Source organism: Vitis riparia, chromosome 7 (genome assembly GCF_004353265.1).
Source record: "Vitis riparia cultivar Riparia Gloire de Montpellier isolate 1030 chromosome 7, EGFV_Vit.rip_1.0, whole genome shotgun sequence".
Lineage (NCBI taxonomy): Eukaryota > Viridiplantae > Streptophyta > Magnoliopsida > Vitales > Vitaceae > Vitis > Vitis riparia.
The window spans coordinates 27,208,025-27,221,305 of NC_048437.1; the positions used below are offsets into that span (position 1 = coordinate 27,208,025).

Here is a 13,281-nt window from a genome sequence, read left to right on the forward strand (position 1 = left end):
CTACCTTAGAAAAGATTTAATGATGTGGTACCAAATCAAGCCTTATAATGAGGGGGGTTATGATAAAATTGGGTCACCCCACTGACATGAGACCCACCCATTAATGTCTTTAATGTCTTGGGAGACATATAACGTCAGCATGCAGGTGCCTTAACATGAGCAACAGTTCCATGCATAGATGTCTCATATCAGAAAATAATTAATGGCCCTACTTGTACCATGATAACTTCCTGGTGTGCCCATTTTGGCCCACGGCTCCCCATTCAACATCTAAGAATTTTGCTTTGGCAGAACAAGGATAGGCCATATATGCAGGGACCAGAATGAGAAAGTAGAAAGAAAGCTGCCACTGTTACCAATACTGATTGCATAAAATGAAAATTTGGGGGGTTATTCAAAGAGCTTACCATCTATTAAGATTAAAAAGGGGTAGTAACAAGGAAAATACAAAGATGACAAAGAACACAAATTGCAAAAAGTAACACCTCCAAAACTATTCAAAAGAGAACAAAGGGGCTTGTGCTCTGCTGCTGCTCTACCGTTTGGGTGGAAGTAGGGATTTACTTTCCATCGAAAATTGTCTTTCCCCTTGTCACTCTAGTGTAAGGTGTGTAGTTAGCTTAGGACGAGGAGGATGAGGATGTGGTGGTAGTGGCACCATCTTCCTTGTGATCGCCAAAGATGCGTTCTCGGAAATCGGAGACCATAAGGGGGAGACCCTTGCGAAGAGCCACCTTTGGCTCCCAACCAAGAAGATCCTTGGCCTTTGAGATATCAGGCTTCCTCTTGTGTGGATCGTCCTCTGTGTTGGGCCTGAACTCTATCTTTGCATTGGGGTCTATTGTTTCCTGAACCACCTGCACTTGCATAAATATGCCCATCAATGAGGTATCATGGTTGCATTTACAATTTTAGCCACTGATAAGATCAACTCCCTTTATCTAAATTTAATAGCATAAGCTTGATAGAATCCTAAAAAGACAAATATAACATAAACAATTTTTTAAATCTGAGGCAAAAGACAAATATAAATAAATAAATAAAAGAACCAGGCAACCTGGAAAATATTACATGAGGGATGCTATCGAGAACAGTAGTGGCATTCATACCTGAGCAAGTTCAAGCATGGTGAATTCACCAGGGTTCCCAAGATTGAAAGGACCCACATGTTCCCCTTCCATGAGGCGTATCAGGCCCTCCACCTGTTTAAACAAACACAAATCCTAACTCAGCATTTAACAATCCCAAGCAAAGGCAACTACCCGTAATTTTAGTCCTTTTTTTGCCTATATTTATTACTTGGGGCAGAGTTCCATACATAACAGAGAAAAACCTACCCCAGACACTCAATATAATCAATATCCATTAATACAATTAGCATTTATATAACTTGGGATAAACCTACCCCGAGAAGTCAACTATAATCACTAACATACCACCACCAGAGAGAGAAAACACCAGCTATTAGCTCCCTCATTATTTACCTCACTATTAGCTCCCTCTAACAAAATAGATTGGAATTTTCAATTAAAAGCAGAAGGTGACAACCTGGATCCTGTTTTCATTAGTTTAGTGACGTTTAATTAACATTTTCGAAAAACTTTCCTTGGATTCGAGCGTGGAAAAGTAAACAATGCCAACCAAAAGATCAACGCCCTCCAATAGCCTTTGATCACATGGCATATGCCCTTTGGACCGAATAGCTTGGGAGAAGAAAGCGAGAGGCAACGACCTCATTTTGCCACCAGGCCAGTCTACATTAAACTAGGACCAGACCACTCCAATGGCCGTTAGTACAAGACCCTATTTTCCCATAAATCTGGCTATTCATGAGGAAAAAGGTGGTCCTAGAAATGCAGTAGTTGTGAAACTTAATTTTTAACATTAAAAAGGTAGAGACAATAACATAGTTGTTGTCTCATCAATTTTAAAAGGAAAGACTAGAATAAAATAACTTTAGCCTGCAAATGTAACAGATTCAAATTCAAATTCGGAGCACTCAAGCATCACAAAGTAATAAAATTCAAAAAGATCACAAACCCCCACAAAGGAACAAACAATGCTTATTTAATAAATATGGGAGATAAGAAAAGTCCCATACCAGATCAGAAACATACTGGAAACTCCTGGTCTGCTTTCCATCACCATAAACTGTCAGTGGCTCCTTCCTCAATGCCTGCATTATCATTAGCATCATCCCCATTATAATAGTCATAGAAACACAAACATTCACAGCCCATTTTAACACTTTCAGCAAAATTTACCTGAGCTACAAAATTGCTGACAACACGGCCATCATCAATGCACATTCGAGGCCCATAGGTGTTGAAAATACGAGCGATTCTAACCTCGACTACATAAAATAAACCCATTGCAGATAAATTTAGTGTTTCCCCATTTTCGAATTTCTCAAGCCAATAGTAGCTAGAAAAGATGACAAATTCACAAATTAATTCTCCACATATATAAAAAATTCAGAAACTTCAATGATATTCTTAATAGAAACAATATCTATCATGAAAATATCTTAGAAAGAATCCCACCAAATTAAGATATACCTACTCCCAAGAAATATGAAGTAATTGCTTCTTCAAACAGATATAATGAGGTTAATGGGATTAGATTAAATAATAATAGTAATAATACTAAGGAAATAAAATAAAGTAATAACCTCGACTCCAGCTCCTCTGTGGTAGTCCATGGTCAAGGTTTCGGCAGTACGCTTGCCTTCATCATAGCAGCTTCGGACACCTGTCACAAAGACCACCCACACCTTCTTTCATTTCACGTTTGATGTTTTTTAGTAACCCACCAATTCTATATTTTGCCACTGTTCAGATTCATATCCAACAAACGCTTTCCATCCTAATTTACCATTTTACCCTCCACCACCTCCTTTTTTTCCCTTTTCAAAAAAGGGGAAAAAAAAATGAAAAAGAGAAAAATAGGTATCAAAGAGACGCTTGGTCTGCGGATTATGGACCCGTCAATTACGGGTCCCGGTTGACCATGTAGGCCCGGGCCGATCTGGGTCTGCCGCGGACAGTTAAGCCCAGGGTCTCGTGTTTTGCTAACCTACGCCATTTCAGGGGGTTAATGTTGCCGGATTCCGGCGAAAGTGAGAAGTGAGGAGAGAATAGAGAATTTACCGATGGGGTTGACGTTGCCCCAGTAGGTCTCCACCTGGGGGTGTTGGAGGGGGTCGCCGTAGACCTCGCTGGTGCTGGTTAGCAGGAAGCGCGCACCGACTCTCTTGGCCAGGCCTAGCATGTTGAGGGTGCCCACCACATTGGTCTTGTGGAATCCGAATCAAGGACAACACAAACATAAACACCAACACCGACACAAACGAACCCATTTGATAATGAAAGAAGAATAAGCAACAGAAAAGCCAAATACTGATTCTGAAATGGAAAAAGGATATGATGGTTTTGACGGGGTTGAACTTGTAGTGAACGGGGGAGGCGGGACAGGCCAGGTGGTAGATCTGATCAACCTCCAGGAGGAGTGGCTCAACGACGTCATGTCGGATGAGCTCGAACCTAGGGTTTCCAAAATGGTGCATCACGTTCTCTTTCCTCCCTGTGAAAAAATTATCCACCACAATCACGCTGTCTCCTCTCCTAATCAGCCTGTCCACCAGGTGGCTCCCCACGAAACCAGCTCCCCCGGTAACCACTATCCTCAGCCCCTTCCGCTTCAGCCCCAGCGGCACCTTCCCCCCAGAATTCACAAACCCAAACCCTCCGCCGCCGTGCCCGGCGTACGCCACCCGGTGAGCCAGCTGGGTCGTCGTCTCCGAGGGGAAGTAGGAGTCCGAGATCGGGTCGAACCGGTGGGTGTACGGAGCAGGAGAAGATGGGAGGAGGAGGAACACCACGGTGGCGATAGCAATGCCGACGAGCGTGAAAAGAAGGCGCTGCTCGCGAAGCATGTAGCGAATTGGACGAACCACGGAAAGCCACGGCTTGGGGGGTTTCGGCGAGTACCCATCAGCCATGGGCTGCGTTTCGTGGCCTCTGAATATCAGCTCCGACCCCATTTCCCTCAATTACTCCAATCAAACAACACAACCAAGAAGGAGTAGGAGGTTGGATCAAGACCGCGAATACGTTATATAGAAACAAAGATCAGGTGACTTGCAGTCGCCGGCACATCCGTTGCTTTCCAGGAAAACTTGCCGGAAACTCTGGCTCTCCGGCGCGTGACTGATGCGTTTGCCTCCTCTCGCTGCTTGGCCTATTTAACCTGTGTCCTCCTCTCAAATGAACCTTAGTATTCCATAATATTACACCACCACCCTCTCCTTACTATCCTTCCATGTGTTCAAACCTTTTCCCTTTCCTTCGTCACAACTCAAATGTGAAGTGGAAATTAAATTTGTTGATTCCAAAAAGGATAAATAATCTTAAAATAATCTTACTTCCAAATACAATATAAAATCATGATCCTATTTCTTTTAATTAAAATAATTGTAAATTTTAATCATTTGAAATTTAATTATAAGACATTAATATCGATTAAGACATATAATTGCGCTGAGATTTAGTTGGATTATGAGTCATTAATTCGTTCCAATTGATAATATAAGTATAATAATTTTTTTCTAATAAATCTAATAATATTAATAGTAATTAAGTTCTATCAACTCAATTAATAATTGAATTAAAAAATATTATAAATAAATGAAAAGCGTTTTTCCATTATTTACATGAATAAAATAATAATGTAATTAAAGTAGGAAAAAAATCAATATTATCAATGATATTATAATAAAATATATAAATAAAATAATAATAAAAATTTTATAATCACATGCAATCAATGATATAGACCATGTAGATATTATCTCTTTTTAACTCAAAAACACTCTTACGATTTTAAAATATATATATAATTTTTTTCTTATATTCGATACGAGATATCACAAACATATCTCATATCATACGGATTAAGATTGATTTTTCATGGGATAGTGAAATTAAAGAGACAAATACCTTTTAGGAGATTAAACAAACTTTCACATCAGGGTATATTGAGGTCGGGATCAATTCCCATAGTTTTAAAACATGTTTATAAAATTAAAAAAAAATCGTATTTATCTAGCTCCGATCTTCTTCTTTTATTTTTATTTTTATTTTTATTGCTTAAAAAGGGTATGTTTAATATTGTGGCCCTGCTCTGCCAATGAAGAGATTGTTGTACAATTGGGATCAGCTTTTCTTTTATTTTGTAATAAATACAAAATAAATTGGCACGATTAAATGATTAATTAATAACTGACCATTACAGATTGGTTTTACAATGAAAATAAATCACATAGCAGAGTCATGATTATCAGGAGCTGGTCTTCTGGTCCACTGCTTCTTCCTCAATGCCTTCCCTACTCACAGCTATTTCAGGGGGGTCCTCTGGACCCCTTCAAAAACAAGCCAAGACCCATCACCACATTCGTACCAAAAAGAGTATGAAAAAACTTTTTAATTATTCATTCAGCCAAAAAGAACCTAGGCTTACTTTCTAAAATCGGGTTTTAACCATCCCATCCTAAGAATAACCAATGTCCAATAAGGATAGACAGACTTGTTTTATAAGATCGGGTTTTAACCATTTCATCTAAAGAATAACCAATATCCAATAAAGATAGGTCAAATCGTTTATGACATTCGACGCTATATTTTATGAACCTATTTCAATGACTTATTGTTCAAGAATGATATTATTATACATAATAAAAATAATTTTACTTATAAAAAAAATATAAAAAATAACTGATATTTAATAAGGATAGATCAAATCGTTTATGACATTCGATATTATACCTTATAAATTTATTTTGAACGTCATTATTTGAATAACTTTCTCTCGGATTAAAAAACGATACTATCATACACAACAAAAATAATTCTTTTTTTTTTTTTTAAAAAAAAAGAGTGAATGAATTAAGATTAGGCATTTGGCATTATACCTTAGACACGTGTTCTAAATAATAAATATTATCATTTAATTATAGGCAACAAAAATAATTATTTTTCTGTAAAGAAAAAGTGAGTGAGTTAGAACCGATTCTAATACATGTTGTAGCTTTTAAGTGAAGTTAAATGGTTGATCTGTAATTTGGAGAAGAGCACAAGCCTCATTGCCCCACTGATAACAGCAACCCTAATTGGCCCTAAAAGGAGGTCGGGTCAGCAAATTTGGTGGGACTTTGAGTGATTTTGACGCTCATAATTTTGACTAGTTAAACATACACCCTTCATCACAATACACCTCCCCTTTTGTTGCTTTGTACTCACTTGTCCCTTTACGTAATATCCCAATCCTCGAACCAACCGTCCATCACAAAATAAGGTTACAACCTTATGCTAATATTATTATTATTATTATTAGGATCTTAGTCGATGTGGGATTGGCACATGCAACTTTGTACTAAATTAAAAGTGAGACTCCCTTGTCCATCAATGGAGGGTGTTGGTCATGATTTTGATATTATTATTTGAAGAGTAGTTGGGTTTAGTTTTGAGCAAGTCTCAGTAAAGAAAATGGACGAAGTCAATGGCGTGATGGGTTTATGTTAGCCAATGGAGACGCCATGCCATACCACCAATTTGGACCCATTGAAAATTCTAAATTGCCTTTTACTATATGGTCTTGAGCCATATTTTTTCTTTCTTTTTTTTTGGTATTTTGGCACAAACCTATGTTTTGGTCATTAGTGGTATGGGTTTGGGGCTTTACATGATGCACCCAATAAGTGGAAGTGAATTTTATTTTATTATTTTTTTAATTTTGTGAAATTAGATTAAATTTATTTTTTTATTGGTGTAGTTGAAAATGATTGTCTCAACCTAAAAGAATCATTTCATTCACATGGGATGTTAAGGTAAAATAAAAAATAAACTTAAAATTAATAAATTATTTTTATTTACTAATCTAAAATTATTTAATTCATTTTAATTAATTTAATTATATTTTATTTTCGTTTATAAAAATAAAATTAAATATGAAAAATGTTATTTTCCTTAATTTTTTTGTCCTTTCTCGACATTAAAAAAATAGTGCCAATTTTAGAAAAACAAAAATATATGCATACAAAAGAATTTACAAATTTGAAGGAAAAATGTGTTTTTATATACTTATATAAAAAAAATTCATAAAAAATATAAATTTCAATTAATTATAAAAAAATAATTAATAAATTCAGATATTACCTTTCACTATTTTAATAATTACATTTTGAATATATGTAATTTCTTTGAGGTTTACTCATGCTATGACGTGTGTAAGGGTCCGAAATGTGACGGGTGTCACCACCCGTACCAGGATGCTAGGTAAATGAGAAAAATAATAATAATAATAATAGATATGTTGAAAAAATATCTAGGAGGAGGCGAAGAAAAAGGAGGAGAGAAGTGATGAGGTGTGGGGGCCAGACCGCCAGAGGAGTCCTTCGTTTGCACGTCGCATAGAGTATTCATTGATTTGGAAGCAACATTGACTATGGGCCATACACGTGGCACTTGACCATTTCCCACGTTTCTGACTGTTCACTCACCACCCTCCATCACGGCCCCATTGCTTCTTACCCACACATCCACATGTCGACATTTTCAATTTTTTTTTTTTGTTGTTGTTATAAAATTAAAATTACTATTTATTATAATCACGTTTCTGTTTATAATTTTCAAAAAAAGTAATTCACGATTACACTTTTTAAATATTATAATTTATATTCCATAATATTAGAATAAAACCCATTAATAATTAGGGTTTTTTTTAAACATTTTTTGACTTGAATTATTTAAGTGTTTAAAGTTTCTTAAATTTAATCTAGAAAATAGATTTTTATTAAGGTAATGTTTTGAAAAATTTAGGGAAAGAAAATAGGAAAAAATTTTAAAATTAATAAATTATTTTGATATATTTTAAAAAACTCATTTAATTTAAATAATTTTAAAATATAACAAAATTTAATTATGTTTCACTTTATTTTATATTTTATATTATAAAACTAAATATAAAAAATTTATTTTTTAAATATTTTTTTTCCCTAACACTTTTGAGGAATCAAAGGTAATCTATACTATTAAATAATATAGTTCCCATTCCACCACCAATAAGTTTTTACCATAGAAAATTAACCAAATTAAAGATTTAAAATTTTAATTATTTATTGAAATTAATTTTGAAATATCTAATGATCCAAGTATGATATTAAATTGATATATCATATTTTATTATTCCTTATATTCATTTTTTTTCTCCTTGTTACTCAAAAATGTATTTCTTCTTTCTTATTATGAATTTGAGATAATGGTGGTGTTTTATATGGCATGGAAGCACAATTTCGAAAAGATACAATCAAATAAAAACTACTCAAGATTTCAATTATTGAAAAATTCTAGGATTTGTTTGGTAAATAGGGAGATATAGGATGAAATTTGTATATTCAAAAAATAATAAATTATTTTTACATATTTATTTGAATTTATTTCACTTATTTTTTTTCTTTCTTTTTATATAAAAATTAATAATTGATTTTATTGTTTTTTTTATGTGTTAACGAGTTTGATTTGCATATTGAGTTCAAATATTACAAATTTAAACTTTTATAAAAATTGGTAACTCAACATGGTATTAGACGGGATGTTTAAAGTTCAATTCCTTTTTTTCAATTTGTATTTTTCCTATGATCTGTCTCTCCACGTGAGTAAATATGATATGCATATTGAGCCAAAATCTTGCAAGCTTCCAAAAGCTTAGAATGAGATGATATTGCATTGGTCTCTATAAATGAAATGGCGTGAAATTTGGAGACCAGGCCAGAAGAGGAAAATTGAGGGATGGCTTAGAAATTTAGAAATTCTGTTTCGTGGAAAATTAAACAATTTTATCTTGGCACGTACGCAAGACTCTGAATGGAAGTCAGAGAAATGGCTACCGCATAATTTCTACACATTATCTCATGATTAAGTGGCTTTTTACCTAAAGGGCCACATGGTCCACTAATCACATTCCCCCATCACAAATTTCCCAGAAAATGACTTTGCATGGAAAATATGGTCTAATCAAGATTTGGAAATCACCTAACTTTAAATGAAGCATCTGAAAAATGCAGTCACCAAATTTAACTGCAATCTTCAATGGAGTAGAGAGTTGAGCATTCCACCATTAACATTGACCATGATTTATAATTAGGGTCGATAATGACTACCATTATGTGTTAAAAAGCACGATTAAGACGCCTTTTGAGACTCTTGAAAGAATTAGATGATATGGGTTTTGCGTCTGGAACTAGGGGGATGAACTTGAGTCCTTTTGAAGTGAAATCTGCAGCAAAACCAACATATGTTTTATATCATATATGCGATCCACCCAACCTTGTTGTAAATTAATATGAGACATTGGGTTGTTTCATGGTGTAGGGCGGCTTGGTGCTTGGGCCCCTTTTGATTCTGGTGCACCTAACTGACCTAAAAATCTGTTGACATGGGACGGGGATGAAATTTGGGCATCATGAACATCTTTTCAAAAGTTTCATGGGGTGTTTCCACTTGAAATGCTGCATTACCCTTTTTTGGAGAAACTATTGTCTGTCCTGGTAGCTGACCTAGATGCAGCACATGGTATTCCAGATGGGGTTTGAAGAATGTCTCATAAAGATCATCAGAGGTGTTGGCCCAACCCCAAAAGAGTGGTTAAGTGGCCATTGCTAACATTGTTTTTGTGCTAATTTTATGACACAACAAGGGCATGTACTACTTGAAAAATGGTTATGTCCCATTATTGCTTCTTGAACTTGTTTCACTTCAGTTGCTAAGCCTTCCTCCTGAACCAGGGTTTTAAACTCATTTATACAATTTAGGAGAAACCCACTACATATATATTCTTGGGAAAGGATTGATGGTCTATAAATTTAGAAGAAACTCATTATCTATATATAGTGACAGAAAGGAATGGATGATCTATATAATGAGGAGAAATTCACTACATACATAGTGACAAAAAGGGATTGGATCCATAGTGGGATGGGGGATTGACAGTAGTACCAACTTTGCTTAATCGTATGTAGGATGTCACAAGTGCTATGCTTTTTTTGGCCTTGCAATAGGATTGCTTAGATCATCACTATCAAAGGAGAAGTGTCCAAAGGTTACATAAGTCTTATACAAAGAGAAGCCAGCTGATTCACAGCTAGTTCCTTATTTCCCAACTAGTCTACATGTCACATACAATTTACCCTGCCTTACTACGGAATATTTAGGCTCCCTGCACCAGCAGTTGCAAGTTTGTTAACAAGGGCCAGTGCATTACTAGTAATGTAAGTGACATTCTGGACCTGATTTCGAATGAACTTAGCCCGTTTCCCCTTACTGCCATCGAAGCCATCCAAGCAAGTGTCCTCATCTGTGAGCACAGCGCTCATCCAAGTACTCACATCACTCATTTGCCTGTCAAAGGCCTTGCTGCTAAGCTTTCTTAGCATCCCCAGTGAGTTGAGAAGATTGTCAATGGCGTCCTGAAAACACTCTATACAGTCCGAGAGGGCAGCTCCGTTTCTTCCCCTCATCGTGCCTCGTTTCCTTAGCTTCACCAAGTACTGAGCTACATGCTTGGCTTCACCTATCGTCACTGAGACCCCTGCCCTTGCCCACCTGCTAGGACTTCGTTTGGCAGTGTGGGAAAATGATGCCAGTGAATGGATACAAAGATCACGATACCTTGTCACACTGCATGCTTCTCTAAGGTAATTGTTCCCATTTTCAGAGGCTGATAACAGCCCCAGATTCATCAGCCCAGCGAGGACCAAGAATGACAGAGAAACATGGAGGCCTGCCATTACTATTCTATGGATTGATCAGAGAAAGAAGATGAGGACTTTACACTGGTTTTTCCATGGGGTTCTGCTATGAGACTAGGGTTTTAAAGGGGGTTTTGGATGTGTTCGGAAGAATGGAGTCTTTTCATAGAATCACAAGTGTTTGTTACAAAAAAGCAAGAGGGTGGTGAAGACAATAAAGAAAAGGGAAAAGTGGGATGTGAATTTGAGCTGAAATTGGTTATGATAATTAAGAAAACATGTGAATTCCGGGTGAGTTTCCCATCGCCCATGAAAATTTGGGGGCAGGGGTGCGTGGGGTCTTCTTTCATAGGGAAGAATTCAACTTTCTACACAAATATAATTTTAGCCCCCAAACATGACCTTAGAGTGTCTGAAAATGGTTGATTTTGGGGCAAGAGAAAGACGATGGAAGTGGACTGTGCACAGTATAAACGAAGCGTGAAAAGAGAAAAAGGGTTAGTTTGGCTGATGGCATGTTAATGGAGTAGCAACTTTCGCACTTATACAAGATCGCAATCTTTAGTCTTTCTAATTGAACTCACGGGAGTGTTGAGAAGAGGCAATACATGTGGAATATTAACTACCTCTGTCCAGCCATGGGCCCTGTCTTAATGCATTCTACCTATAATAAGGTATCGTGTCAGATGGTTGCTGCCTCCTTTTTTTCTTAAAAAACTACTTCACAGTCAAATAATGGTTTTTGTTTTTTTTTTTTTTCTTAAGAATAGAAAACAAAGAATATTTTTAGTTATTTTCACTTGTTTTTTTTAAGACTATTTTAGAAAATAAATATATAAGTACAATGATTAAAAATAAAGGATTAGATATAAAAAATATTTTTAAAACATATTAAAAATAAATTATAAACATTTTATGTTTTCAAACAAAATTTTATTTTATAAAACATGAGATAATAATTTTAAAAAATTGTTCTATAAAATTATTTTCGAAAACAGTTACGGAACAAGCCTATAACTTCTCAAAAACAAATACAAACTAAGCGTAAATTTGTAAATAATTCAACTATTTAATAATAATAATTTAAAAAATATTTTAAGATTATAATTTTATTTAAAAATCTAAATATTATAAAACAGTTTTTCTGATGTGCTCATACCATATATATAAGTGTACATGAAATTCATTTCTGTATACCCAATCCAACTCAACAAGAGGCTCAATCCAAGCCTAATTCAAACTTATTTTTTTAAAACTTAAATTAAAATCATATTAAGCTTGAATTAATAGATATATTTGAGTTAATCAAGTTAATGAACATAGTATAAATTTAACATTCATTTTCTTAAATATTTTAAGGATTAATCTATATTTTATAAATAAAAACTATTAGTAACATTAATTTAATTAATATTTTAAAATTTTTACAAATGAATATATTAATGTATCGATAGAAGTTTTAATATAATTATGTTAGTTCAATAACAAAAAGATAAAATAATTTAAATAAAAATAATCTAAGTTTTAACATTGTTCGACCAATCATTCCCACATCTTCAAATCAAAGATAATAATTTCATCGTATCATAAAGAATATCATAGATGATATTTGAACTATATACAATTTTTGAATTCCTTGTATTTACGTCTTAAACTATGAGCGTTAATAACTTTAATATTAATATATGAAAATATAAATATAAAAAATATGTTATATTGTAGACCCCCTTTGGTGGTGAGGACCCGGGGGGGTGGTTTTGAATTTTCATTATCTTGTTGGAGGGGTAGGGGACCCCCAGCTGAGTTTGGATGTCTTCTGCATGAGACGTGTAGATGGAGAGTGGTTGGGAAGCCCATGCTACTGACTGGTGAATAGCATTCCGGAGGAGTAGCTTGAGAAGGAAGGTTGGTGACGGTTTGCAAAAGGGGGGAAAAACAGAGGATGAGGAAAAGGAGGGGTGATCGAGGAGCTGAGGAAAAAAAAGAAGATGGCTGGGTTTTTTTTTCTCGCCGACCTAGCTAGAGAAGGTCATCTTCAAGTATGGTTATTATGGTTTTCCTGTGTACTTTCGTTCTTCATATTTGTTATATCTCATTCTTGGTGATTCCTTCTCTGTTTGTTAGGTTGCATTGTTTTGATGTTTATTAGTTTAATATTTGAGGGATTTGAAGCCTTTGGTGCTCGTGAATATCCTCTGTTTGTGCCCATTTTTCTCCATTCCATTTCATTCACTACATGCAGTCATCACTTTCACCATGCATGTGAATCCTTCATCTTCACCATTTCCATCATTCCCGTGCAAACAGGGTGCCATATACTTGGCCACCCACGACACGTTCTATCTCTCTCTACCCTTATACCCCTCTTCGCATACTCTCTTTCTCTCTCTACCCTGCATGCCTCTTCATACCCATAAACCCATTTCATCTTTCATTCATTATGCTTTCTCTCTCTACACCACGTTCCATACACACTGCCA

At 35.3% G+C, this 13,281-nt stretch overlaps 2 protein-coding genes across 2 annotated transcripts; both read right to left on the reverse strand.

Annotated features, from left to right (window-relative positions):
* Positions 1–350: 350 nt before the first annotated feature.
* Positions 351–4,222, reverse strand: LOC117918007 (UDP-glucuronic acid decarboxylase 2-like). Its single transcript, XM_034834519.1, has 7 exons — positions 3,425–4,222; positions 3,150–3,297; positions 2,672–2,751; positions 2,265–2,348; positions 2,102–2,176; positions 1,110–1,202; positions 351–857 (listed from the first exon to the last, which is right to left on the reverse strand). The coding sequence occupies exons 1-7, from the start codon at positions 4,040–4,042 to the stop codon at positions 621–623; spliced, it is 1,335 nt and encodes a 444-aa protein (XP_034690410.1). The 5' UTR covers positions 4,043–4,222; the 3' UTR covers positions 351–620.
* A 5,869-nt stretch (positions 4,223–10,091) lies between these two features.
* Positions 10,092–11,193, reverse strand: LOC117918932 (pectinesterase inhibitor 6-like). Its single transcript, XM_034835910.1, has one exon. It carries the CDS (start codon positions 10,838–10,840, stop codon positions 10,250–10,252), a length of 591 nt encoding a protein of 196 aa, XP_034691801.1. The 5' UTR covers positions 10,841–11,193; the 3' UTR covers positions 10,092–10,249.
* Between the last annotated feature and the right edge of the window lie 2,088 nt (positions 11,194–13,281).